General features: G+C 40.8%; 1 protein-coding gene across 2 annotated transcripts in view; it reads left to right on the top strand.

Annotated features, from left to right (window-relative positions):
- The first annotated feature begins 3,600 nt into the window (after window positions 1-3,600).
- THBS2 (thrombospondin 2) overlaps window positions 3,601-24,145 on the top strand; it is a 34,396-nt gene continuing 13,851 nt past the window's right edge. Inside the window, exons 1-14 of one of the 2 annotated variants that reach the window (XM_037392928.1) lie at window positions 3,601-3,646; window positions 5,080-5,154; window positions 6,000-6,556; window positions 8,100-8,184; window positions 12,606-12,799; window positions 13,621-13,761; window positions 14,005-14,101; window positions 15,295-15,465; window positions 16,313-16,489; window positions 17,705-17,878; window positions 18,328-18,455; window positions 18,559-18,711; window positions 19,754-19,972; window positions 23,560-23,667. In XM_037392928.1, coding sequence (XP_037248825.1) covers window positions 5,085-5,154; window positions 6,000-6,556; window positions 8,100-8,184; window positions 12,606-12,799; window positions 13,621-13,761; window positions 14,005-14,101; window positions 15,295-15,465; window positions 16,313-16,489; window positions 17,705-17,878; window positions 18,328-18,455; window positions 18,559-18,711; window positions 19,754-19,972; window positions 23,560-23,667 — 2,274 coding nt within the window. In that variant the 5' untranslated portion in view covers window positions 3,601-3,646; window positions 5,080-5,084. Of the gene's footprint in view, window positions 3,647-3,767; window positions 3,885-5,079; window positions 5,155-5,999; window positions 6,557-8,099; window positions 8,185-12,605; window positions 12,800-13,620; window positions 13,762-14,004; window positions 14,102-15,294; window positions 15,466-16,312; window positions 16,490-17,704; window positions 17,879-18,327; window positions 18,456-18,558; window positions 18,712-19,753; window positions 19,973-23,559; window positions 23,668-24,145 lie in introns of those variants that run through there. The other variant, XM_037392927.1, reaches the window with a different exon arrangement.

Below are 24,145 nucleotides of genomic sequence, written 5' to 3'. Positions count from 1 at the left end.
TATTTGTTTTGTCACATGTACTGCAAGGACAGGGAAAAAACAGTTTCCAGATTAAAGTTTCCGACCATGAGTTAGAAGCCTAGGGCTCCACTTGTGGCTCTTTCCATAAGTTATTGTGTGACACCAGTTAAATCATGTAGCAACCAATTTAGCAAAACACTTAAACATGTGCTTAGCTTTAAATTAAAGTCCTCCAGCTGACATCACTGAACAAGCTGTTGTGTATAAGCACTTTGTAAAGACAAAGTTTGTAAAAGGGTGGTACCAAGATTTCCCTGTTTGACAAAGTTATTGTAAAAGTATATCAGCCAGTACTTGCACAGCCCATGGCCATCTCTTCTGACAGAATGTGTCAGCATTTGTCTCTGGATACATTTTATACCTCGAAATAATTTAAGAAAGCTTGGAAATAAAACATTTTTCCCTCTGAATCAATGAATGGAAAAGTACCTGATTATGATGCCCACTTTTTCTGACTACTTATGCACCAGAAATTAAAGCATACATAAATCTTTGTCAAAAATAACTTTCTCCCTCATCATAGATGAATTCATTATGCTTTGTGTAATCTATTACAGTATTCAAAATCTGCATTTAGCTGGAGTACTTAGAACAGGTTGTCTGAGGAATGACCCAGGTGTCTCCCTATCACTCCAAGCTCCTTCAAAAATCTGAATGGCTGGGTCACATGCTAATCTGAAGTCGCCTGTTTCAGTTTCGGGACACCGATATAGTGAATTATGAAAATCAAACCTCATCACAGGACAAAAATACAGAAAAATTCTTCATGCCTGCAGCATTTCAGAGAGAATGTTTATCAGCATCAGGTGAACATCCAGAACTGCAGGATAAGACCTGAAGGATTCCTTCATCATATTAATGCAATTAGATCCATTTCAATTAGCAGGGATGCTTTTGTGAGAAAAGCAAAAGAAGTCAATCAGGGTTTCACCTAGCAAAACTCATGGAATTTCTCTTCTGGCATCATGGCACAGTAGCTTCCATTTTATCAGAAAAACAAGCTAAAAAAAAATTCTAGTGTCTATAGCTTATTCCACTTCTTCAGTGTGATTTTTTCTAATGTAGGAGAGTTCAGGTCTTGCCCCAAGTTAAGCTAAGTCAAAATGTCAGTGACAAACTCCTAGCCAAAACCATAGATTATTTGGTGGATATCCATCAAATCACAGCTCTTTCTGAGATACTGCCGCACCACAATCCTGCCATTCCCCAGTGATTTTCAGTAACGTATGTTTCCTTGCACTGTGCTCACATAATTTAAAATGGAAGTCCCCTACGGCTGGTGCAGAAGGGAAAAAAACCCAAAACCTCAAACAGTATACTGAAAAAGGCAAAGGGAGGTGCGTAAAGAAATGAGAAGGATCTCTGGTCATGCCTGATGGGCCAGTCTGAAGCAGAATGCAATGAAAGGTGAAACACTACAGAAAACCATTAGTATGAGAACTACTGTTACCTTACTAGTATTCCTAAATGTTAGTAAATCTGACTTTGTTATCTCTCCAATTGCCATTTCTCACTTTCACCTTCTACTCAAAAAGCAGGTAGACTGAGAAATGTGAACGTAATTCTAGTGTTTGCATGTGTACTTTGGCTAGCTGGGGAAAGCAGAGGGTGCATTCGTTCCTGTTGAGCCTTTCTGTCAGGAATCTTGGAAAGAAGAGGATGTTTACCTCTTCCAAGGTGGCCAGGGGAAAGTGAGCAGTGAGCATTTTCACAGTTGTGGAAAGAACAGAACCAAATCTGTCTTCACAAGGGTCATCACCCTATATATAAATCACTCATGTCGAAACAATATGTTATCAATCCTTCATTCCTGCAACACCCACAGAGATGGAAAGAAGAGGTTTTTTTTTTTTATGAGGTAGCTGGTTAAAAGCAATCATGATATTTTTTTTCTCTTTATTTTGCACTGTCCTTTTACTGACTTAAAAATTTCCACTGTAAAAAGTGTTTGCATATGAATGTACAAATAGTAAACTGCACTATCTCAAAGATACCTTCTAGGTCTCTTAAATACATTGCTGCCCTCTCTTTTCCAACTGTTAGCCCAGAGCAGCTTTCTGACAATAATTGCACCAGTGCTGTTCAAAGCCTTGTGGAAAACACACCATATGTCTACATACATAGCTATAAAGACTAGGTCTTAATACAGTGGGGGGAATGAGTAAACTCAGTAGAATTTGAGGTTTTCTGAACTTCATTAGCTATTTTTTTAAATTCTTGAGGTTTCACAAAACTGAAAACCAAATGTCTTAAGATGACAAAAAAGCCCTCTCTCTCCTAGCTTGGCTCTGTTCCCTGGACCCTGTGAGAAAGGGGAAGGCTCCTTGGCTTCTGCTACCCTGCAAGGCCAAGGCCAGCCAAGTTGGAAGGAGCGTCCATGGCAAAAGGAAAGACAGTGATGCTTGCGTTGGCGTGTTCTGCTCTAGTGACAGATTGAGTCTTTTGAAGTCTTCTGAGTTCTGCAACATCAACACCTTTTCTACTGGAATTTCAGAATGTGATGAGCAAAGTTGATGGCTTCCTATGCTGTTCTTTTTCCTTTTTCTTTTTTTTTTAAACATTTGTGGTGTTTATCCACCCATACATTTGACAGGGCTCCATTTCTTGGATTGTGCAGGCAACTCAGCCAAATCCATGGTTCTTTGCATCAGCTGCAGGATCCTTCAACAGATATCCTGAAACCCCAGTTCAGGCCTCAGTGTCAGGGATCCTGGTCTTGTTTGACTTCTGAAACATTTCCACGTGTCAGGGCAGGTTCTGTGCACCCACTGCAGTGATCCATTCTCCTGTTCCACATGAAGCATGGCACCAGCAGGGCACGCTGGGTGCTCCTCAGCGTGGTGACCTGCTAGTCCAAGGGTTGGGACTGTAGTCTTTGCTTGTGGAGATACTTTCCAGTTCTCTTAACGAGATTAGGAGCAGCTTAAGTGTGAGAATTGTGGCATATCTTTCCTTAGAGGGAGGCAAGACTCCCTCCATGAGGAGGAGCAGGCCTAGGCAAGCCCAGTATCACTTCCAGGAGATCAAAGGGGATGGTGCTTCCAATGGAGAAGAGAGGAAGAGAGGGACCGAGGTGCTGGACGCACTTGAGAAGCTGCTGACTGCCCTCCAGTAAGCACTTTACAAACGGGGCGGGGGGGACACCGGGGCAAGTCTCGCCTCTGGGGTGCCATGTAATTTAAAGTTAAGGATAGAAATGAGAAGATTCAGCCCCGGGGCAGCAGTAGCTCCTTTTGCCGCAGCGGCGGCAGGAGCACCGCGCTCCCAGCCGCCTGGTTTCGCGACGCCGCAGGCCGGGCCCGAAGGGCCGGGCCCCGCTTCCCGCCCGCGGGCACCAGGCTCGGGCGGCCCCGGCGGCGGGTCCCGGCCGCGCTCGCCTCCCCGCTGCCGGGGCCTGGCGCCGCCTCCCGGGGGCTCCGCCACGCTGGGGCACCCGCGCTCGTCCCCCCCGCGGAACCCGGGGCACGACGGCGCGCTCGGCCGCCTCTGCCCGCCCCTCCGTGCCGCTCCGCTCCCCGCGGGGAGGCCCCCGCCGCCCGGCCCGCCTCTCGCACCGCCCGCGGAGGGCGGCCGGGCGGCTGCGGGGCGGTGCGGGGGAGGGCCCGGGCCCGGGATGGCCCCGCAGGTAGGCGAGCGCGGGCCGCCCGGTGGGGAGGGGGCGGCGGGGAGGTTATGTCACCGCGGCGGAGGGGCGAGCCGGGGGCGCGCCCCGGCGCCGCTGATTGACAGCGGGGCCCGGCCCGCAGCCCATAAAGGCGGCGGCGCGGGGCGCGGGGCCGCGGAGGGACTGGCGACAGCGGTAGGGCACCGCGCTCCACTCCCACCGGCCTCGCCCCAGCGCGCCGTCGGCTCCCCCATGCCAGGTGAGGCGCGGGGGGGGGGGGAAGGCCCCTCCCGGGGGCGGCCGTGGCTCGGGGGAGGTGGCGGGGGCCGCTGCGGCCGGAGGTCGCCGTGGGCAGCCGGGTGGGAGCCTCCTGCAGCCGTCCCCCGCGGGTCCTCGGGGTGACAGGCGAGGGGACCTGCCGGGGGCGGGGGGGCTCGGCGGGGCCGGTGTGCGGCACCCGCCCGCTGCGCCGTGCGCTGCCCGCAGCCGTGCCCGCCGTGTCGGCGGGGCTGAGCCGGAGCCGGGCAGGGTCCCGCCGGGCGGGCGCGGGCTGTGTGAGGTGACAGGGGCTTCCAGGCGTTTGGCGGTCCCTGGCTGTAGCGGTGGTACCTCGGGGTGACGGGCAGTAGGTTCCCTACAGGGAAAAGAAAGTTTAGCCAGGAAAAGTTGGCATCCTTAGGAGAGCGTGTGGAGTTAGCGGCGCTGAAGAGGTACGGCAGCGTGCAGATGGATGGATGGATGGATGGATGGATGGATGGATGGATGACTGCAGGTCCCAGGGAACGCCATCTGCTCCATCCGTTGAGAGCGCAAGCACGGATGGAGGAGCGCTTACACAGCCTGTAACTGCATAGTGCTTCGGGGCAAAGCCGGCACCGCGTTAAAAGTCACTTCATTATCCAGCTGTGGTTGGTACAGAGGGTTGTAAGAGTAGGTAAGTGGTATATATATTTACAGGAGAGGCAGAGAGGTGTTTGTGTGATGGCAGTGGAAAAGGTACTGAAGAGTACAGCTGGTGCTCAGAACCAAAATCTAGCCAGATCCCATCACCCTGCGAGGAGTTTCAGCCAGACCTTGTGCTCCAAAGCAAAGATGCAGCTGCTAATGAGCTGTATTGTGTGTAGTGTCATGAGGTCCCTATGCCAGCTAGCGAAATAGTGGGGAGAAAATCATAGCGTGTATTTTCTGTAAGTCTTTCCTTATTTATTACTAAAGACACTTGCATAAAAAAGGAGCTTTATCCTCCAGAATTGCTCTTCACTAGATTTCACATTTTATTTCTGACATCAAGAATGACCCCAGAATAAGTATTACAAGAATCAGAAAAGATATAAATTCTGATTTTGTATGTATAGTTGCTTATAATGAGAGTTCTGCCTGTGGCATTTTGCGAGGTACTTGTAGTTGATAAATATTATTTCCCTAATATTTACTACTTTTTGGTTTATTCATAGGAGTTATGCTGCAGAGGAGTGGGCTGTTGTGGCTTGCTGTTTTGATAACCCTGTGGGTTTCCTCAAATGCTCAGGGTAAGTTCTGACACCTCTTAACTATATATATATCGTAACTCCTCCTAAAAGCTGGTATAAAACACTGGCTTACCTGAGCTACAATGGGCAAAATAAGCATATATGATTTTTTAGAATTGCCTGGAATAGTAGTTGCTGGGGGTATTTTTGGTAGATACATCTTACTACTGCTAAATGAAGTTTCCCCAAAAATATCCCAAAATTGCTTTCTTTAAAAATTATTGATCATAATGTATATAATCTCAGAAATAATTGCTATTATACTTTCCTCTGCAGTGGAATTGTATGGTGAAAGTAATACAAACAGAATCATTGAGTGGGGTGAACATTTAAAAAAAAGGCAGAGGTAAAGAGAGACTTCTATAAATCAAATATAAGTAGAATGTAAATTGGCATAGTGCCAGACTCTCATTTACATCTGACTTCTTGGCTTGAATCTTTAAAAAGCAAATCTATTGCTTCCTGTTGTCATGTGACCACATGCTTTCTCATAATTTTATTTTTATTAGCTGATAGTCAAAATATAGAAATTGGCTCAACTTCCTTATCTATTTATATATATATATATATATAAAATACCTAATGAATACATTGTTACGTGAATCCATGTGTAGGTATACACGTGACACACAGCATGTATATATATAAGTAAATGAAAATGACAAGTGGAAAATATGATTCACTTGCATGCTCATAGGAACAGTTCTGTTTGTGGAAGTAGGAAAGAACTGGGTTTTCTCTGCTGATCCTTACATCTGTCATATAATTGCTGTTACTTAGTATGCAGAGTTGTTTCTTACAAGACTTTTTATAGACACATTGTCACACATTGTTAACTTTTTCAGATGGTGACAAGGAAGAGGAGACTACCTTTGATTTACTTCAGATCAGTAACATAAACCGAAAGACAGTTGGAGCAAAATTATTTCGAGGTCCAGACCCCACTATCCCAGCATATCGTTTCATTCGGTTTGACCATATACCTCCATGTAAACCAGAGAAATTAAAAAAGATTGTCAGACTCATACGGCAGAATGAGGGCTTTATCCTTTCAGCCACCCTGAGACAGGACAGGCAATCTAGAGGCACTATCCTTGCTTTAGAGGGTCCTGGCATCAGTGAGAGGCAGTTTGAGATCATTTCCAATGGCCGGGCCAACACCCTGGACCTCATCTATTGGGTGGATGGCTTCCAGAACGTGATTTCCCTGGAAGATGTGGACCTTGCCGATTCACAGTGGAAGAACCTCACTGTGCAAATAACAGGGGAGAACTACAATCTTTATGTTGGCTGTGACCTCATTGACAGCTTCATCCTGGAGGAGCCTTTCTATGAGCAACTGAAAGCAGAGAACAGCAGAATGTATGTGGCGAAAGGGTCCATTCGGGAGAATCATTTCAGGGTAGGTAACCTGGAGAAGCTTGGGTCTCTGGTGAGGTAAGAAAGTAACTGCAAGTAGTTTAAGAAGATGCAATAGGTGCAGTTTTGTTCTCCTGATGTCTCCTGGATTTGGTGGGGTCACAAGTGTTCCTAAGCAGAATTTCTCCAGAGTGTGTTTTTATTCATTGCTGGATCTACATTGAGTGAATTTGGGGTTCCTGAAAGCAAAGGACTTGTAAAGCAAAGTCTAGGTCCAGGAAAAGTGCACAAAACCAGTTTATGGTCTTTCCTATGTAAGCATCTATTTCCTTTTCCACACGTAAGACTTCTAAACATGTTGCGTTTTTGTGGTGATTTGTAGAATTCTGTGGAAATTTCTTGAAGAACTATTTTTTCATTGAATATCTATTCAAGTCATATTGAGACTGTCAATGGTTTTAAATTTTATTTGAAAGTGGAAGGAAAAAAATAATTTTTAATGGAGCTGAAGCATGTGGTGTTGGTCCATCCCCTAACAAAATATCTTAGTTTGCAATTCTAAATAAACTTTTATTTCTATTAAAAAACAAACAAACAAAAAAACCCAAAAAAGAGATTAGAACAATATGTTTAGATCATTTAGTCCTGTAAATGAGATCTTTTTTGTTTTTGTGGAAAACATTGATTTTTTTTTTTTCTCTTTTGTTTTAAAATGGAGCAATTACAGACTTTCTGGTTTTCTTGTGAAGTGAAAATAACCTCCTGCCTCATACAGGGATGTGATCTGTCCCAAATGCTTTAAAGGTGGCTCTTTTTCCAGTCAGGGCTGAAGTCAAACTGGAACTCATGGCTTCAAAAATTTCAGGAGGCCCTTTCTTTCTCATCCTGTTGTGCCATCTAGTTGTCAGCCAGGGTGTGACATGCTGGAGTGTGGTTCCACGGGGTGGCCAGTTTTGGAAGGGAAGCCAGAAGTTCTTGCCCACAGCCTCTCCATTCCTCCCTCCATGACTGAGTTTCTCCATCAGTTGTGCTGGTTCTGGAGCTGTGCTGTTAAGCGGGTCACTGAAGTAATCTGGTTTTAAAGTAATTTTCTTCTTCTTCTTTTATTTTTTTTTTTTAATGGAACAGAGAACAGTCAGGTTTTATAGTGTTGTCTCAGGGTAGTGTCAGCACAAGTGAGGCAGCCAAGTATGGTGCATGGGAATGACTGGCTGAGGATGCTGGTGCAATGGGGCAGGAACTTCAAAAGCTGGCTTTGACCTCATGACAAATATCTTGTAGAACTACAATCTAAAATGTGCACTATGGAAATGAGCTCAAATCTCCATAGCTGTTTAATAACTTCTATTATGACTTATTTCAGAACATACCTAATTTTGTTGCTTATAGTATTGAAATAGTATATAACAAAACTATAAACACATTTTTTTCATTGTGTGTCAGGTTTAATGACTTGTAGATTGGTTTTTACATATTTACTATGGCTGAATCCAGTCAATAGCATGAGATTGGGACAGATCAGTTATTAGTTACTCCCAAAGTGATCTTACTGGTTTTTTTTAATTATTTTTTTATTAATATTGCAGGGTCTTTTGCAAAATATTCAGTTAATCTTTGATACTTCAATAGAGGATGTTCTGCGTAGAAAAGGATGCCAGAGAAGCCAGTCAAGTAAGGCTTTTTTACCTCATTAATATTATTCAGTTGACTCTGAAAATGAGAACTGTCAATGGTGACATGTTGTCCTAAACCCATGCAACAGATCCCTTTGAAATGAAAAAGAGAATGAGTTGATTTTTGCTGGTAATAAGAACATATTTTTTAGCTATCTTGAGATACCATTTCTACACTCTAGCCTACCATTGTAGCTGTTATTGCTTAGGTTTATAACTCTGAGCCTCTGTTTTTAAGTTGGGAGAAAACCTGCCAAGCAAGAAATTAATAGAAATAGAAGGGAAAATGCATATGTATGAAAATAGCTACATTATTCCACGAGATGTCCATGATTCTTTGAACACAAGACTGGTAATGTTGCTTCTGAATTCTGCTCTCGACTCTCAATGGGTCCATGAACAAGTCTGCAAGTCTTGAAGATACTGAATTCCTTTGCAATAAGTTTGTTGACTGAAAAAGACTTTGGGTTTGAATCCCAAAGCATTGTTAATCAAAACAATTTAAGGAAAATAAGAAAAAAAACCCAGAGAGGTATGGAAGGCATGTATGTGACAAGCTGACATGTTCTTGTTAGTCCAGTTCATGCTGACTTCACCAGGAGGGGAGCCCTCTGTGTGTGGGAGTATATTGGATTCATCATGAAAGAATTATGAAAATTTGTCAAGTATGCACTAAGGTTTTGTACTTGAGCTCACAGGGGTGCTGGCTATTTTACTTTCCCGTGTTTGTAACTGGCAAGAGCTCAGTCAAGAATCAGAGACAACTAAGTCCATCAGAGGAATGTGGGTGCACAAGGCAGTCAGCACTTCATGGTTTAATTGAAACTTCTGCCCTCTGAAATGCCATTATTTCTGTCACTTCAGTAAAACACATGATGGAGCAAATTAGTTGAGCAGGCTGTACTCAACTTTTTTCCTTGTTTATGCAAAACCCAGAAAATAAGCAGTAGCAGGTCTTAAAGGCAGCCAGAGTATTGAGATATTTTAATGAAAGGTCTCTATAAGACATATAAATGTGTGTGTATATACATATGTATATATCTATACAAGGGTGTGTGTATATATGTATATGCACAAAAAAAAATAACTGTCCTCATTAGTCTGTTTTTAAATCTTGATAAAAGATATTGGTTGGTGATTTCATACATGCTAAAGGTGTGCCCCTGGTGCAGGACGTCAGACACAAGTGTGACAGTGTTAGAAACAAGTCAGGTGGGCTAGAATGGAAGTGGCCTTAGATGGCACAGGCAAGAAGGCATGCGCTCATTTGTTAGTTGTCATTTCTCCCAGCCAAGCTGTTTTCGGTAGTCAAACTACTGAGAAAGTACTCGAAACTACTAATTACTGTTTTTCAACTTTGTTACTGGAAGAAAATTCTCGAGGAGCCAATCTGCTCTGGGAAAATAGGACACGTATTTAGGTCTAATTGTAACCTGAATAAAATATAAGGATGGTTTCAGGAAGGCTGCAGTTCAGCTATCCTGCTTCATTTACCAATGGAAACAAAATTCCCAGAAGCTGAGGTAGAACCTTGAGGGCACGTTCAGCAGTCAGAGGCAGAACAGTCTCAGTCAAGCGGATGCGATCCCTAGGTATAGACAGACTGAACCAGCAAAACCAACAAAAGACAGTGTCTGCAAGTCTTTTCCATTGTTATTGGCTGATTACCACAGAGGGCAACGGTGTGACTAAATGTTTTGAAATATTACCAAGTAGAAATGAGATGTTACTGTACTTCTACTATGAAGAGGAAGCCAATGGGAGCCTAAAGGGATAACTGAGTTCTGCGAGCTGAGACTTACCTTAGGAGAAATTCTTATCTATTGCAACAGCTGAAGAGTATGTTTTCTTAATGCATTTTTTATCACATCTGTCAACTGTTAAATTTTCAGGTCTGATAAATTATACAGATATGGGTTGGTTTTTTTGTTTTATCCTTCCTGCAAAGTATTTAGCAAATAGTTCAGTTTATGGCATTTTTACTTTTACTTTGCAACACCAAGAACACTAAAAGATGGAAATTACTCGTGCAACAACAGAAGAGGGCTAATAGAACACTATGGCTTGAGTTCATTGAAATTACTTGAAAGACTTGTTACGTGTATGGCTGATTTTCTGGCATTGCCTATCCAGCTTAATTATTACAGTTGAAAAGCCACAGGCAATATGTTACTGACCACGAGGTATATATTTTCCCATTTTGATGGCCTACTCATTGAGCTGAGGTACAGGCACTAAGACGCCGTATTTACATGTGAGCATCCCATAACATGTTACCACTGAAGTGCCCTCAGCTCTGAGGACACAAAAGGCCTGCTTCTTTTTTAGAGACAGGGCTGTGTTTTCCTACTGCATCCTTAATCCTGGTATGAGAACGTGAAGTGTTGTGAAATGGTAGCTTGGGATTGCTGTTGGGTTGAGGGTAGGAAAGTATCTCTGTAGTGTGTTGGCTGCAAATACTTTAGAGAGGACTTACACACAGCGTTGGATAGGAGAGATGACAAAAACACACCTAAATAGGCACATCTATAAAATCTCTTCAGAGAGATCAACAGAATGACATTTACATATGTGAAAGGATGCACATTCTGCTCTTCTGGTTTCTCATTTTAAAGATAATCATGTGGTCCTTAGGAAATTAGCAGGAAGCCAACGGCAGAGAACTGATTTCCCAGTGATCCCCAGGCATCTTCTTTCAGTCAGTGCCAAGTACCAGTAGGAAGTGTGGATTTAGTTCTTCTAACATAGTTTTGGTTTATGTTTCCTGCTGAGATTGCAGCTTTATTAATGTCCTCAGAATGTTCCGGTCAAGACATACTCCATGTTGGCTTGAAAAATATGAAATTAATGACCTGTGAAGTGCTATGAGGAAATCTGAGAAACCTAGTGTTTCAATGTGGTAGGAAAATTGCATTCTTTCCAGGGAATCAAAAAGCAGCTGAAGTAAACAGTTATGACACAGAGAGTTCTGATCTGCTATGTGGTATATCGGTTTTCTCCCGTCCTGTAAGTGAAGCTGGACAATTACTTCAACTCTGGAATACTGCAGACAGTTTTTTGTAGACCTTGGCTAGCGGCAGATACTTCATAGCTAATGTAGAAGCACATCAAGCCAATCATTTTTAAGTATGGTTGAGAAGTAATCACTTAATGTCATCTTATGTGTTGGTTCTTTGTTCATTTATTTTTAGCCTTCTAAATGAATGAATAATATTTTTCTCCCATCTTCATTGCTTGTACATTTAAATATAACACTCTACATTGTATAGTCAAGTATCAAATCAAGCCTTCAGAATTTTTGAAGCATTGCTACCTTCTGTGACTTGTCAACACTTAATGGTATTGGGATATTTTGGAGCATATGTTTTATGGCGCATGTTCTGGTGCTGATTTCTTCTTTTTAAATTCCTATATCCTTTGCTTCTTTTTTCTGTTTGGTAACCTTGAGTTATTACAACATTATAAAACTGGTAAGCAAGTCTTTATTGAGAGAGTGCAGCATGGATTTCTGTATAGCTGATACCAAATTTCAGTGTACTGTAGAGTCCTTAGAGAAAGCTTCCATAAGATATTTACCTGATGGAGATTTAAATGCTTAAGAGAACAAAGACTGTTTTATTTAGTTACCCATGTTATTTTTTTATTAATTACTGTTGATGCTTTCTCTTCTATTATTTTTCAAGAATTTGCTATAGACAGTGAGGTCTTTTAAACTGATATTAGAACATGTCCAGTTCTCCTTGTATAATTCATGCAAAGATCTGCTTTAATTACGATCTACCTGATGTAGGAGTGTTTGCCATGACAAATCAAATATTCAGCCTGATACTAGCTTGAGCTCCATTTCACTTGGAATTAAATTGTCATTATAACAGCTCCTCTTAGTTTAACACAAGGTAGTGCAACATAGAGCAGCTCAGAGTCTGGTATAAATTGCATAATGGTCCAAATTTGATCCAAGTAACCATGGAATTTATGGGCAGAACAAGGACAATGACTTTCTGCGAGGAAACTTTCTCCTGCCTTTTTCTCTGCATCACAAAAATGTCATAGGTCATAAAAATTCTGAAACCTTTCATGGCTCTGAGTGGATAAAATTGGTTTGCTTTTTTGATACTGTGTGTTTTTGTTATGCCTTCTTCATAAATTAATGTGTTGTGGTGCCAACAATGTTTTAAAGTGAGGGCCGTGTGAGGCACAGCTTGGCTCTTAATTTTGAGAAGGGAAAGACTATAATTGGAACCAGCTGACATATAACCCCTCTCTTTTATTCATGGGTATAATCTATCATGAAGCTGTGCCAAAATAGATGTGTTTAAACCCTACCCATGCGTGCCAACCTGTGATTTCAGCAGGAATCTGTAATCTGTGGAAGAATTTTGTATATGCTACTTTTCTCTTTCCCTCTCTTGCTACCAGCTGAAGTGAACACCATCAATGAGAGCACTGAAATCCTTCACCTGAGCCCTGCTGTCACAACGGAGTATGTGGGTGAGAAACCAGAGAAGGCCGAGTTCTGTGACCGCTCCTGTGAGGAGCTGGGAACGATGTTCACAGAGCTTACTGGCCTTCGCATCGTGGTGAACAACTTAGCTGATAACCTTCAAAAAGTGGTAGGTACCTGTAAGTCTGAAGAAGTGAAAGAGGTCTGCTGTGCAGCGTTCTTTCCTGGGTTTTTTTTTGTTTGTTTGTTTGGTTTTTGGGTTTTTTTTACAACAGAGGCAATTGATAGAGTTTTCTGCATTACACGTGTATACCTGCTGGTATAGCTACATAACATAGAGATGACCTACATTTTCAAAGCGACTAGGTAGATAGGTTTTGTGTTTAACACTTTAATGAAGGCTTGGTTTTCCCAGACTAGGTGTAAAAGAGCACAAAAAATGGTGTAAAAAAACCACATGCACTCATACACAGGAGAAATCAATCCTCTTGAAGGTTACTGCAGGTTTGGGAATTGAAAGCTAATGAACCCAACCTCGCCTGTGTACTGTTAAAGTGTTGTTACCATGCTTATACCATTTATGAATACATCACAGGATACCTAAACTGTAAGTAAATAAATGGGATTTTCATAGCTGAAGTATGATGGTGATGTTTTACTGGTCTGCCCCTCTTATTCTGAATCAGTTAATTATTTCTGAAGGAAGTTTATTACTACGTGATATGTCACAGGACTCAAATCTTCCCATCTAAAGATGAGCTGTACTAGAGGAAAGCAAAACCACTAAGAACAGATTTCCCTTAGTATTGCATGACTCTTTGTACTATTTTCTGAAGAACTGCGGTACCTGAGATAGTCTTCTTTATGTACATTAATATGTAAAAATACACTATTTTAATGGAATCATTAAATCCAATAGTGTCTCAGTTTTGTTTATTTAAAACAGTTTTCTTACGAAGTATACATTTTGTTTTCATTTCCTTCATCTAGTCTGAAGAGAACCAAATTATGTGGGAATTGATTGGGCCTAACAAAACACTGAAGAACCAGTCAGTTTGCTGGCAGGATGGCCGTGTCTTTGCAGATAATGAAAGCTGGATTGTAGATAGCTGCACCAAGTGCACCTGCCAGGTAAGGTTTTGGAAACATTCTTCTTCTCTGCAGGAATGGATTAATCCAGCCCAGCTATTGAGGTCAGGTCACATTTACACAGAGCTTGGTCTAGAATTACTGATATTTTTAAAAAGTAGTGTCCATGTCCATGGAAGTTAGAATAAATGAAAGAATTTCCACACGTGAAACTTCCCCAGATGCTCACCTTGATTTGCCTCTGTATATGAGCATAAGTCAGTAAGTTGATTTCTTTGCCTGTAGGATTCTAAAATTGTGTGCCATCAAATCACCTGCCCAGCAGTCTCCTGCGCTGATCCATCTTTTGTTGAAGGTGAATGCTGTCCAGTCTGCTCTCATAGTGAGTATTTAGCCAAAGAGAAAGATACTCTTTGGCAATATTTAAAATCATTACTAGTGTGTTGAAAACGTCAAAACAAGTAAGAGGTCAAGGCAGGTAAGATCAAACACAAAACTTATATGTATACAAAGATCATATGAAGTCACTTGGCTGCTTTAAGTTACCTACGGGAGGAGTTGGTTTCTTTTCAGTGCTTCTATTGATTGTTGAAGTAAGCTGATAACTTGCCTAGCTAAGTATAGACATTAAAAGTTATAAGCATGCTCTTCCCCTGTTGTGTTTTCCAAGCCTGGTCATTCTGATTTTTGTTGGTTTGTAATAGTACTGTGCACTATTTTCTCTTTTCCATACTGCCTGGTTAAAACAGACTAATATAGGTTAGGATGTCTTCCTGTCTCCTTGCAGAATATGTTTAAGTTCCAGATCAAAAGTTTCACGTAGTTTCATGCAACATTTATTATGAGTTCACATTATTTTTCCTCTCTCTTACGTCATTCTTATCGTCTATTTTATTTTTTCCCTCTGTCATATATCCTTTTTTGGTGTAATGCTTTACTTACGAACCTTAATTTGTTCCACATTTAAGACAACATTTCAGGCTGTGAATTAGACTTTGGAGTGACAGTAGTTTTAATAATTTCACTGATTAGATTACTTCAGTGTGGGTTCAATACATTTCGCTATGTACTAGACAGATCTGTTACAGAAAAAAATGATTGCTTAGATTTTCTAAATGAAAATGCATTGGAATATATTTAGAGGTTATTTTGCTTATTCAGAGCATAGGGCATATTGTTATGATGTGCTCTTGATCATGTTCACTGTTATGTTGTGTTCAGAGGTGGGGCCACATCTCATCGTACTGACATATATTCTGAAGTCAAAGGCGGTTGGGATTTGAGTTTGTGGCTTAGTTCATTCTGGAGATAAGATGTTCTTCCTCCAAAGGTCAGTGCTTCATGCAAACACACTGCGCACTTCATGAAGATTCAGGATTCTTTTCTGGGCTAACCTCTCATTACATTAAACTCTAATTCCCTAACATCAGTGGCAGCTTGGGAAAGCAAAATTAGAAAAAGAGACATCTAAAGGACCAAGTATCCGTTCTAAAGAAAAAGAAAAGTGAAAATTTTCTGAATGGGATAATAGTGCTTAGTATTAAAAGTGACTCTTTCTTACCTTTTGCTCTGCAGCTGATGACAGTGAGGAAGGCTGGTCACCATGGTCAGACTGGACCAAGTGCTCAGTTACCTGTGGCTCTGGGACTCAGATGCGAGGAAGGTCATGTGATGTCACCAGGAGTGCTTGTACAGGCCCACACATCCAGACAAGGATGTGCAGCTTTAAGAAATGCGACCATCGCAGTAAGTAATAAAATTTCTCCCTCTTTAAAGCTCCTTCAGACATCTCTAATCAAAAACAAGCTTACTCTGGATTTCCTATGAATGCTTACACTTATATTGGTGCAGTATGTATTTGAACACTCATATACGCATCGTTAAAGTAGCTGTCATTAGATTCTTTGTCATCTTCCCCCTTTCAAATATTTCTCCCTTTTTTAACAATTTACTAGTTATGTGTATTTTGGCTTCGTCTCTGTTAAACAAAAAAAGATAATGGGTGATCTTTAGCATTATGAACTGAAGTCTCTTGTTTGAAGTCAATTCAACAACACTCAATTCATAATCGTGATACATGGGGCCACATTTTGATCTGTCATTTATTCATGGTTATTGGCCCATTCCATTAGCTTAGTAGTCTTTAAGAATACAGTAATCATAGAAGGCTTGCAAAATATCAAACTGCTTTTATTTAAGGCACTTAGGAAGATCATAATCTGCAGAACTGTAGGTAATAGTATTGCAGGTAACTTATATCCATGCTACTGTAGTACCTAAGGCTATTGCTGAAGCTGCTAGATGTCCACATGTGCATTTTAAACAAGCATTTGTTTCTTTGGAACAAGTTCAGATATTTAAGTGAAATGTCTGTCATCCGTGTTAGTCATATGTTGGTCACTGAAAATCTTAAGAAAGCTGTACTTGAATGCCTGAGCTGACATGCTGGCCTTTGTAAGTGGCAGTGGTGGGAAAGAGATGGGACATTCATCAGGCATAGTGAGAGGCTTATTAGAAGGTTAACTTCACAAGTGAGTTTGTATTACTGCTGCAAGTGGGCTGTTTCCTTGAGTTTTGCTCTTTTTTCTGGCAGTACGTCAAGATGGTGGCTGGAGTCACTGGTCTCCCTGGTCTTCCTGCTCAGTTACCTGTGGAGTAGGAAATATCACCCGCATCCGCCTCTGCAATTCCCCTATCCCCCAGATGGGTGGGAAAAACTGTGTGGGAAATGGGCGTGAAACAGAGAAATGTGAGAAGGTTCCATGTCCAGGTATGTCTGTGGCCTTGAATCCAAGGTGATGCAACAATATTAGAGCTGAGTTTCTTCTCTTTAAATACAAAATTCTCTTTAAATCTCTCTAAAATACAGCAAATTTCTATGTTGGAAAATACAATTTGTAGCTTAGGGGTGAAATGACACACAAGGGTGCTTTTAAAATGAAGACAACAGTGCAGTCGGAGGTTTTGTAAACCTCCCAAGTTATGTTTTGGTTTTAAACATGAAGAGTTTGAGAAGTTTTCATTTTATAGCCTAATGATTCATTTCTGCATATCGAAAATATAAACACTTTCTGTCTAAAAGGAAGCTGATGGTGTAAATGGTAGGAATAGACATACAGTCCCTTGACAGCCATGTTGCATACACATTTTACAGTTACTAAGCACATTTAATTGTTATAATTCTTTCTTCCTCATCTACACTTTTAAACCTTTTTAGAAACCATTCATTCCACTCACTTCCCTTTCACATAATTTTTCCTTACTTTTTTCCCTTTGTATATATTTCTTCATTCCCTCCTCTGTTCAGCTTTTTTTTTCCCCACTTGCAGGATATGAACCTGAAACTGATGTCAGGCTTCTAACACAGTAGTACTTAAATAGCTATACACACTTAAAATGTTTTTTTATCTACCCATGCATGTAAAATTAGTGAAAAGGTTATGCATTTAAGGATATACACCATTGCCCTTATGGGTTCTTTTGCAGTACCAAGAACAAACACAGAGTTTGGTTCAAAGATGTTTGTATTTCAAGAAAATTTGGGATTGTTGAGAACAGGATCGGTAGAATTGTACTAATATAAAACATTCAGAAGAATCACTGAAATAAGTTATTTATACTGTGTCAAGCAATACCATTGAAAATACACTGGTGAATGGATTACAAAACAAGAATAATAGCTGCAATCTTACTGAGCATACTGTTGTCATAAAAAAAGCCACTGAGCTCATGTTTGACTCTGCAGAAGTTTGTTTCCTGTGGTCACACTCTGGTTTTTGCAGAAAATGAAAGCTTCGCATGGAGCTTTGAAGGCACCATACTTGTTGCTATCTCAGTGTCAGGCTTTGCCAGCATCTTTCTTCCTATGTGCATAGTGAGAAACTCTCCAGTCAGGGATCTGAAGAAAGCGTTGTTGTCATTGACACGGGACGTTGTCCCCAGTGTATCACCTGTGATGCTTTTCTCTTCTTTTCTGCATACCCAGTGAATGGCCAGTGGGGTCCTTGGTCTCCATGGTCTGCCTGCACTGTTACCTGTGGAGGAGGAATTCGTGAGAGGTCTCGCCTCTGTAACAGTCCAGAGCCACAGTATGGAGGAAAGCCATGTGTGGGAGATACCAAGCAACATGATATGTGCAATAAGAAGGATTGCCCAATTGGTTGGTGTTTAGTCATTCTTTATTATTCAGTCTGACTAATTTTTGTTGCTGTTATTTCTTTAATGGATAATTATAAATTGACACTACAGAAATCTACTAATTATATCTTTGTTTCAGGAAAGCACATTTAACTGTTTTGGTTGCTGTTTAGATCAGTGGGATTTTATATATATTCTTAATACTGACTTCTCCTGAACAAGGATCTGTTTCTTAAACAGGGCTTCAGTATGCTGTAATGTATTCAACCGGATGTAGCAATCTGTACTATTTTTACATTAAATCAATAGTATATGAAATGCATTTAATAACCCTAATTCTCAGGGGTTTTATAGGAGTCTGTTGCATCACATGTGATTTAAGATAATGAACAGAGAATACCTATTTCTTAAATTGTTTGACATGCCTTTTGTGCTCCTAACTTACTTTACACTTGTATGTGTCTTTGCCAGATGGGTGCTTGTCAAATCCTTGCTTTCCTGGAGCAGAATGCAACAGTTACCCTGATGGGTCTTGGTCATGTGGGCCATGCCCAGCAGGTTACCTTGGCAATGGTACTGTCTGTGAGGATCTTGATGAGGTATTGACTTTGTTTCCACTAACACCAGGAAATCACTGTGAAATTTTCATTATCTAGGAGTTACACAGCTATCTGATTGCTTTCTTCTTTCTTTTTCCTGCAGTGTATAGCTGTGTCAGATGTTTGCTTTAAGGTGAATCAGGTCCATCGCTGTGTGAACACAAATCCAGGTTTCCACTGCTTGCCGTGTCCTCCACGCTATAAAGGAAGCCAGCCCTATGGGGTAGGGCTGGAAGTTGCCAAGACAGAGAAGCAAGTAAGTGATGCCAAAGAGAATTTGGTGGCTTTGAAACTGAGTAATTCTCACCTGAAAATATCAGTGAATGAAAGCATGTGATAAACTTGTGTACCAAACAAAGATAATCTGAAATAGATAACCGCTGTTCCAAGGTATTTTTTGTTTGAGTAACAAAATACTGAATTTGGGTTTGGTTTTTTTTAAGGGTTTTGTTTTCTCTAGGCATCTGCACAGTTGCACCAAATGAATGTAAAATGCCAGGAGCAAGCATTCCCCTGCTTTGCACTCCTTTCTCTCAGGTATACATACCTACTCTGGGGATCGGAAACTGAAGAATCAGGATCATTCTCCCCATAAATATAATGCTGTTTATGTGAGTGTCATCAGACTTATATGTCTGGGTTTCTCACTCCCTAAACTCCATCGGGCCAACACCTATCAGTGGTGAAGGGCAGAAGGAAGTGGAAATGATATTGAAGAAGTAAATGGTAAAATGGCTGTCATGGGATGCCTTCTCTTTGTTGCTGTTGAAACTGTGGTCAGTTCAACATGTGAAGTCTAAATGTAAAACATCTGTGTAAGATTCTCAGATACTGTCAATGAAAATAAGCAAGGCGATAAGAAAGAAGTAACAAAAACTTACTTGACGGGAATGTGAGAATTCATTAGGATCTCTGATTTAGGAAAATAAGATAGTCATTGCATACTGACAGGTCAAATATTAAAGGAAAGAGGTAAGTGTGGTCTACTTTCTGTTGCAGTTAATTTCTGGGGATTAATGACATCTGGAAGAAAGCAGATAGAGTTCTCAAAATATTAATCACTTTAATTGCTTTTTGAATAATGTCCAATTTTTCCTGTGGTTTGTTTTATTTAGTTTCACTGTATGCATTGTCTGGAGTTGTGAACTGACAGAGCAGTATGGCTTACTAACCACACTTAAAACAAAGTTCCTGTTTTTAGGCATCTAAGTAACTGGCCTGGTCTTGACAAAGTTGAGGTGTACACAGCTGGCTGCAAGCATCACCAGGTTTCAGTGAGTATGCTCTGTCTGTTACAGGTCTGTGAACCTGAGAATCCTTGCAAGGACAAGACACACAGCTGCCATAAGTCTGCAGAGTGCATCTATCTGGGCCATTTCAGTGATCCTATGTATAAATGTGAATGTAGGACAGGTTATGCTGGCGATGGACGCATATGTGGTGAAGATTCTGATTTGGATGGCTGGCCTAATAATAACTTGGTCTGTGCTGCTAATGCAACATACCATTGTGTAAAGGTAAGTAAAAAAGGTTGATAAAAATGCCATACCATAAGCAAATTTTCTTTCTTTTTTTCCTAAATAGATGTGAATAACACTTCTCAGCATCAAGCAGGTGGTTGCTTTCAGTAAGCTTTGACTGTTAGACCATGCTAACTTTCCAGGAGATGTTGTGAAATGTGTATTCACTGAATAGTAGATTCAGTAAGGGTTTCTCAAAGTGAAATCCAGTCTTCTGTTCTCCCTATTCGGAATACACAGAAGGTTGGGATGCTTGTGAGTAGAGTTAACACACCAAGCAGGAGCTACCTAAAGCATGGGTGTGGAGCACACACTGAGAACTAAACAGGAATCTCTGGGTGCAGGCGAGTATGAAATCCTACCTGCAGGGCTTGTAAGAAGACACTGACAGCCACATAAGGTCTACAGATCTAAATCCTTTATTGAACTACCCGCTCCTTTGAAAGGGTTCAGCAGGTCACACTCTGTGAAAACTGGATTCAGAGCCCGAGATAATTTTTGGCAATAAGAGCCTAACAGAGGAATGAATACGAGTAATTAAGACAGAGGAGTTCTTATTGCAAAAGCTCAGTGGGAGAGGATGGGAGATTCAGCCTCTTACCTTTTATTGATGCGGAGTCCCAGTTCTCATCTTCCCAAGGGGAATGACCTTCCTGCCACTCTTGGCTCTAGACCTGGGAGGGGACTCCACGCTTGCTGCTGCAGCTGTGCCACTGTAGTGAAAAACAAAATGAAACACCAAGGACGAAATAAGCTTCAGGGAGCTGAAAAATGGTGGTCTGTAGATTTAGCAGTGGGTGCCCACCATGTTCCCTGGGACCTGCTTCTGTGTTCATCTGAAACACACTGTAAGTCCTCCTTGGCTCCATGGCCTGAGGTTCCTCCCAGCAGAAATTGCTGAAAAATGGTGAACCTGCTTGGATGCCTCATCCTGATGCGGTTACACTGCTCTGCAAAACCAGGCTGAAAGTTGTTCCACATTCACCTGTTTAGCAATGACCCAAATAGCCGAGGGGTGAAGACACCCCCAACAGGTAATTCTTTGGATCCCAGTTCTGAGTGGTGGCCTCACTGATGGTTGAATAACAGGCACAATAGAGGGGCATACACTGTTTGCAGAAGCAAATTAAGCAACTGGGATGAGGTGAGCTTTATCTGAGCAGAAGGCATAAGCAAGTGTCTACTCGTGGGACCACTGGCAACACTGAATTACCTACATGTATTCACTAGGGCAGGTGCTCAAGTATTTTGCTGAATCAGTCATGACTACAAGGGCAATGCTTTCTGTCCTGAGGTTTCTATAGATTATTGTTTTTCCCCAAGACGCAAAAGATTTCAGTTTCTCCTTCTCCTTGTTAAAGTGATCTACCTCTAAACTCTCATGAAGTTCTAGCACAATAACTTCTGCTTAGAAATTAGGAAAGAAATGCAAAAATAATTGAGTTCTAGACCACTACAGTGGTTAACCACCACCACCACCCAAATACAGATAAAGAGGCTAGGAAAGTTTAAATCAGGCTGTTTGAGAGAATCAGAAGTCACTCAGGTGTAATCCACTTGAATTTTGAATCTAGGCTTTACCAGCAGAAGTATTGCAGACATTGATGGAAATTTGAGCTTCCCATATTGGTCTTCCTCGCTGTAGCTGATGTCTGTTCATAATAGGTCCATCAGATTTAGTAACTGATTTTCATATATTCCTTTTTGGTTCCTGTCATCAGAATCTGCAGCACGTAGACTCAAGATGTAGCGCAAATTATCGATTTTCATTAAAAACCCAACATGCTCAACCCATTCAGAAAAAACTGTTTCCAAAGGTTGATTAATGGTTTCTATAATATGTGTTGATCTAATAAACACAAGTACTTCAATTAAGGGGACCCCCACCCGTCCAAAGAAAACCTCTTAAGAATACCAAGTATTTACTGGTCCTTACATTCATTACGAAATATCCTAGTTGAGTAATTTGATCTAAAAAAAGCAAACCAAAGCTTTTTACCTTGAGCTGATAATGGTTGAAAATTAACTTACTGTCTAAGCAGTTGTATTGATGTAGTGCCATCAATAAAGCAAGTAGTTGTAAATAATAATAAAAATACAATCTTAGCAATATTTTTAATGTAAATTTCTTTTTCATTCACATGAGAATAGCATTTTTTTTCCCCTAAGAATTATCATACCAACACACAATGTTGTCAGTAGAAGAACCAAAGAAGCCTAGGTTTGTGCCTCAAGGTTGAGTTTCCAGGTGGAAGGTGCAATGTCTAATAAGTCCTCTTTCTAATACCTGGAAGTCTTTTATTAGAATGCACTGGTAGGAACTCTCTCCTCCACCCTGTTACCTCTTTATGCAAAGTTTATAGGAACTTGCTACCTGAGAGGTTTCCATCTTACTACTTGATTTATATGAAACTGGACTGAAATCTACAGAGAATACAGATAGACAGAAAAACATATAGTTGTGAACAAAGTAATTGAGCAAGCTTCAACTGATTTCTATTGTTGTTACTAAAATATATATTTTTTTGTATCACTGGTAACCAGTGTAGAGTTGCACAGTCAAGTCTGTTCACAGGTATTTGGTAAAAAAGTGCCATAAAAAATTGGAGTTGCATTGAAGTTTTGATAATTACCATAAACTTCCCAGTTCTCTTTTTCTTAAATTATCTATTCTATTAGAACCACTGAGATTGAAAATAGGGCTAGGAATCTTACTATAATACTCATTTCCTTGGGGTATGTATTACAAAAAAGATATTTCTGTCTCTCTTGGCAGATTCAGTTTTGGTCCGAGGTAGACAGAGAATGTAAGGAAAAAATGAGAATAATAGAGTGGGTTTTTTATAGTTGCATTTATTCTTAGCCAGTGGTAGAATTGAAATCCATTTGTAGCTGATTATAGTATTTTTGAAAGGAATACATGTTAAAAGTTTGGCAAGCTATTTCACCACTTATTTTTTCAGCATAACCTAAGACTTGCTTATTTTAAATACCCGTTCTTTAAAAAGCTATGATACAAAATAGATATTTCCAAATAATAAATTGAGAGCATGGGAGTGCAAAGGTGCTGTTTTGCAGAACAGCGTAAGGGCACATTTTTCAAAACCCTTTCTTAGTGTTCCACTTCATTGCTGTGTACTACTTCATTCTAGTAACTCTGCATGAACAGCTATTTCTGAAGACGATCCTCTCGCTTGTATCTTTATTTTTCTGGTAACCAAACATGGTCATTTTATATGTAATCTTCAAACATAGTTTGTGGGTTGTCTATAAAAAGTTGATGTAAGAGTGTGTGTGTGTGGTGTGTTTGTTCTCTGCTAGATAGTTTAATCTAAAATTTACTGGAAACATCCCTTTAACAGAAGGAAAGCTGGGAAATAGAATGATTTGCAGATGCATTTCACTTTATAGTGTGAAAGAAGCAGATGAACTACTATCTTTGGATGAAAATAGGCACGTAAAAAAGTATTTGTGATTGATTGTTCTTGCTTTATAGTCTCTGGTGTACCATATCTACTATTCTGCCCAGGCAAGTAATTCTGATGTAATATAAAAGTAATGTGTTGATTATTTCTTTTGGCCAGGATAATTGCCCCCTTCTGCCTAACTCTGGCCAAGAAGACTTTGATAAAGATGGCAAAGGAGATGCCTGTGATGAGGATGATGACAATGATGGTGTTGAAGATGACAAAGTAAGATGCATTTCTGTGTCGTCAGTACATTTGACCTAAACATCTGGTTTTAAGGAAAGCCATTACAAGAGATGAGAGCTTTATTGTTCAGAGCTTCAGCTGAATTATTCTGCACTGCCTTCCCTGAATGATATCTGGTGCAGACTAAAGCTGTATTGGGTCGAAGGAGAGTAACACTGTGCAGAGCAAAGCAGCTTGGGGAACCTGGGGCTGAATTATATTCTCCATATGAGTTCTGGGTTCAGCTGTGTGCCTGAAAACAGTTTAATGGAAAGTGGTGGTGGATTTTTTTTTTTGTTTTGCAATGGGAGAATGATAGGTTAATTGTATTTAAAAAGCTGGTAAATAAAATATCTAAGTTATGCTGGAAACAAGTTATGCTTGAATAATGATAACTATAAACACACCCAGCATCAAGGGGAAGTGACGGGAGGGTAACACCTAGCCTGGTTCATACTTCCCTCCTTTAAATCTGCCT

Source organism: Falco rusticolus, chromosome 6 (genome assembly GCF_015220075.1).
Source record: "Falco rusticolus isolate bFalRus1 chromosome 6, bFalRus1.pri, whole genome shotgun sequence".
In the NCBI taxonomy this organism is placed as follows: domain Eukaryota; kingdom Metazoa; phylum Chordata; class Aves; order Falconiformes; family Falconidae; genus Falco; species Falco rusticolus.
The sequence above is the reverse complement of the archived record's forward strand: the minus strand, read 5'-3'. Positions and strand labels throughout refer to the sequence as shown.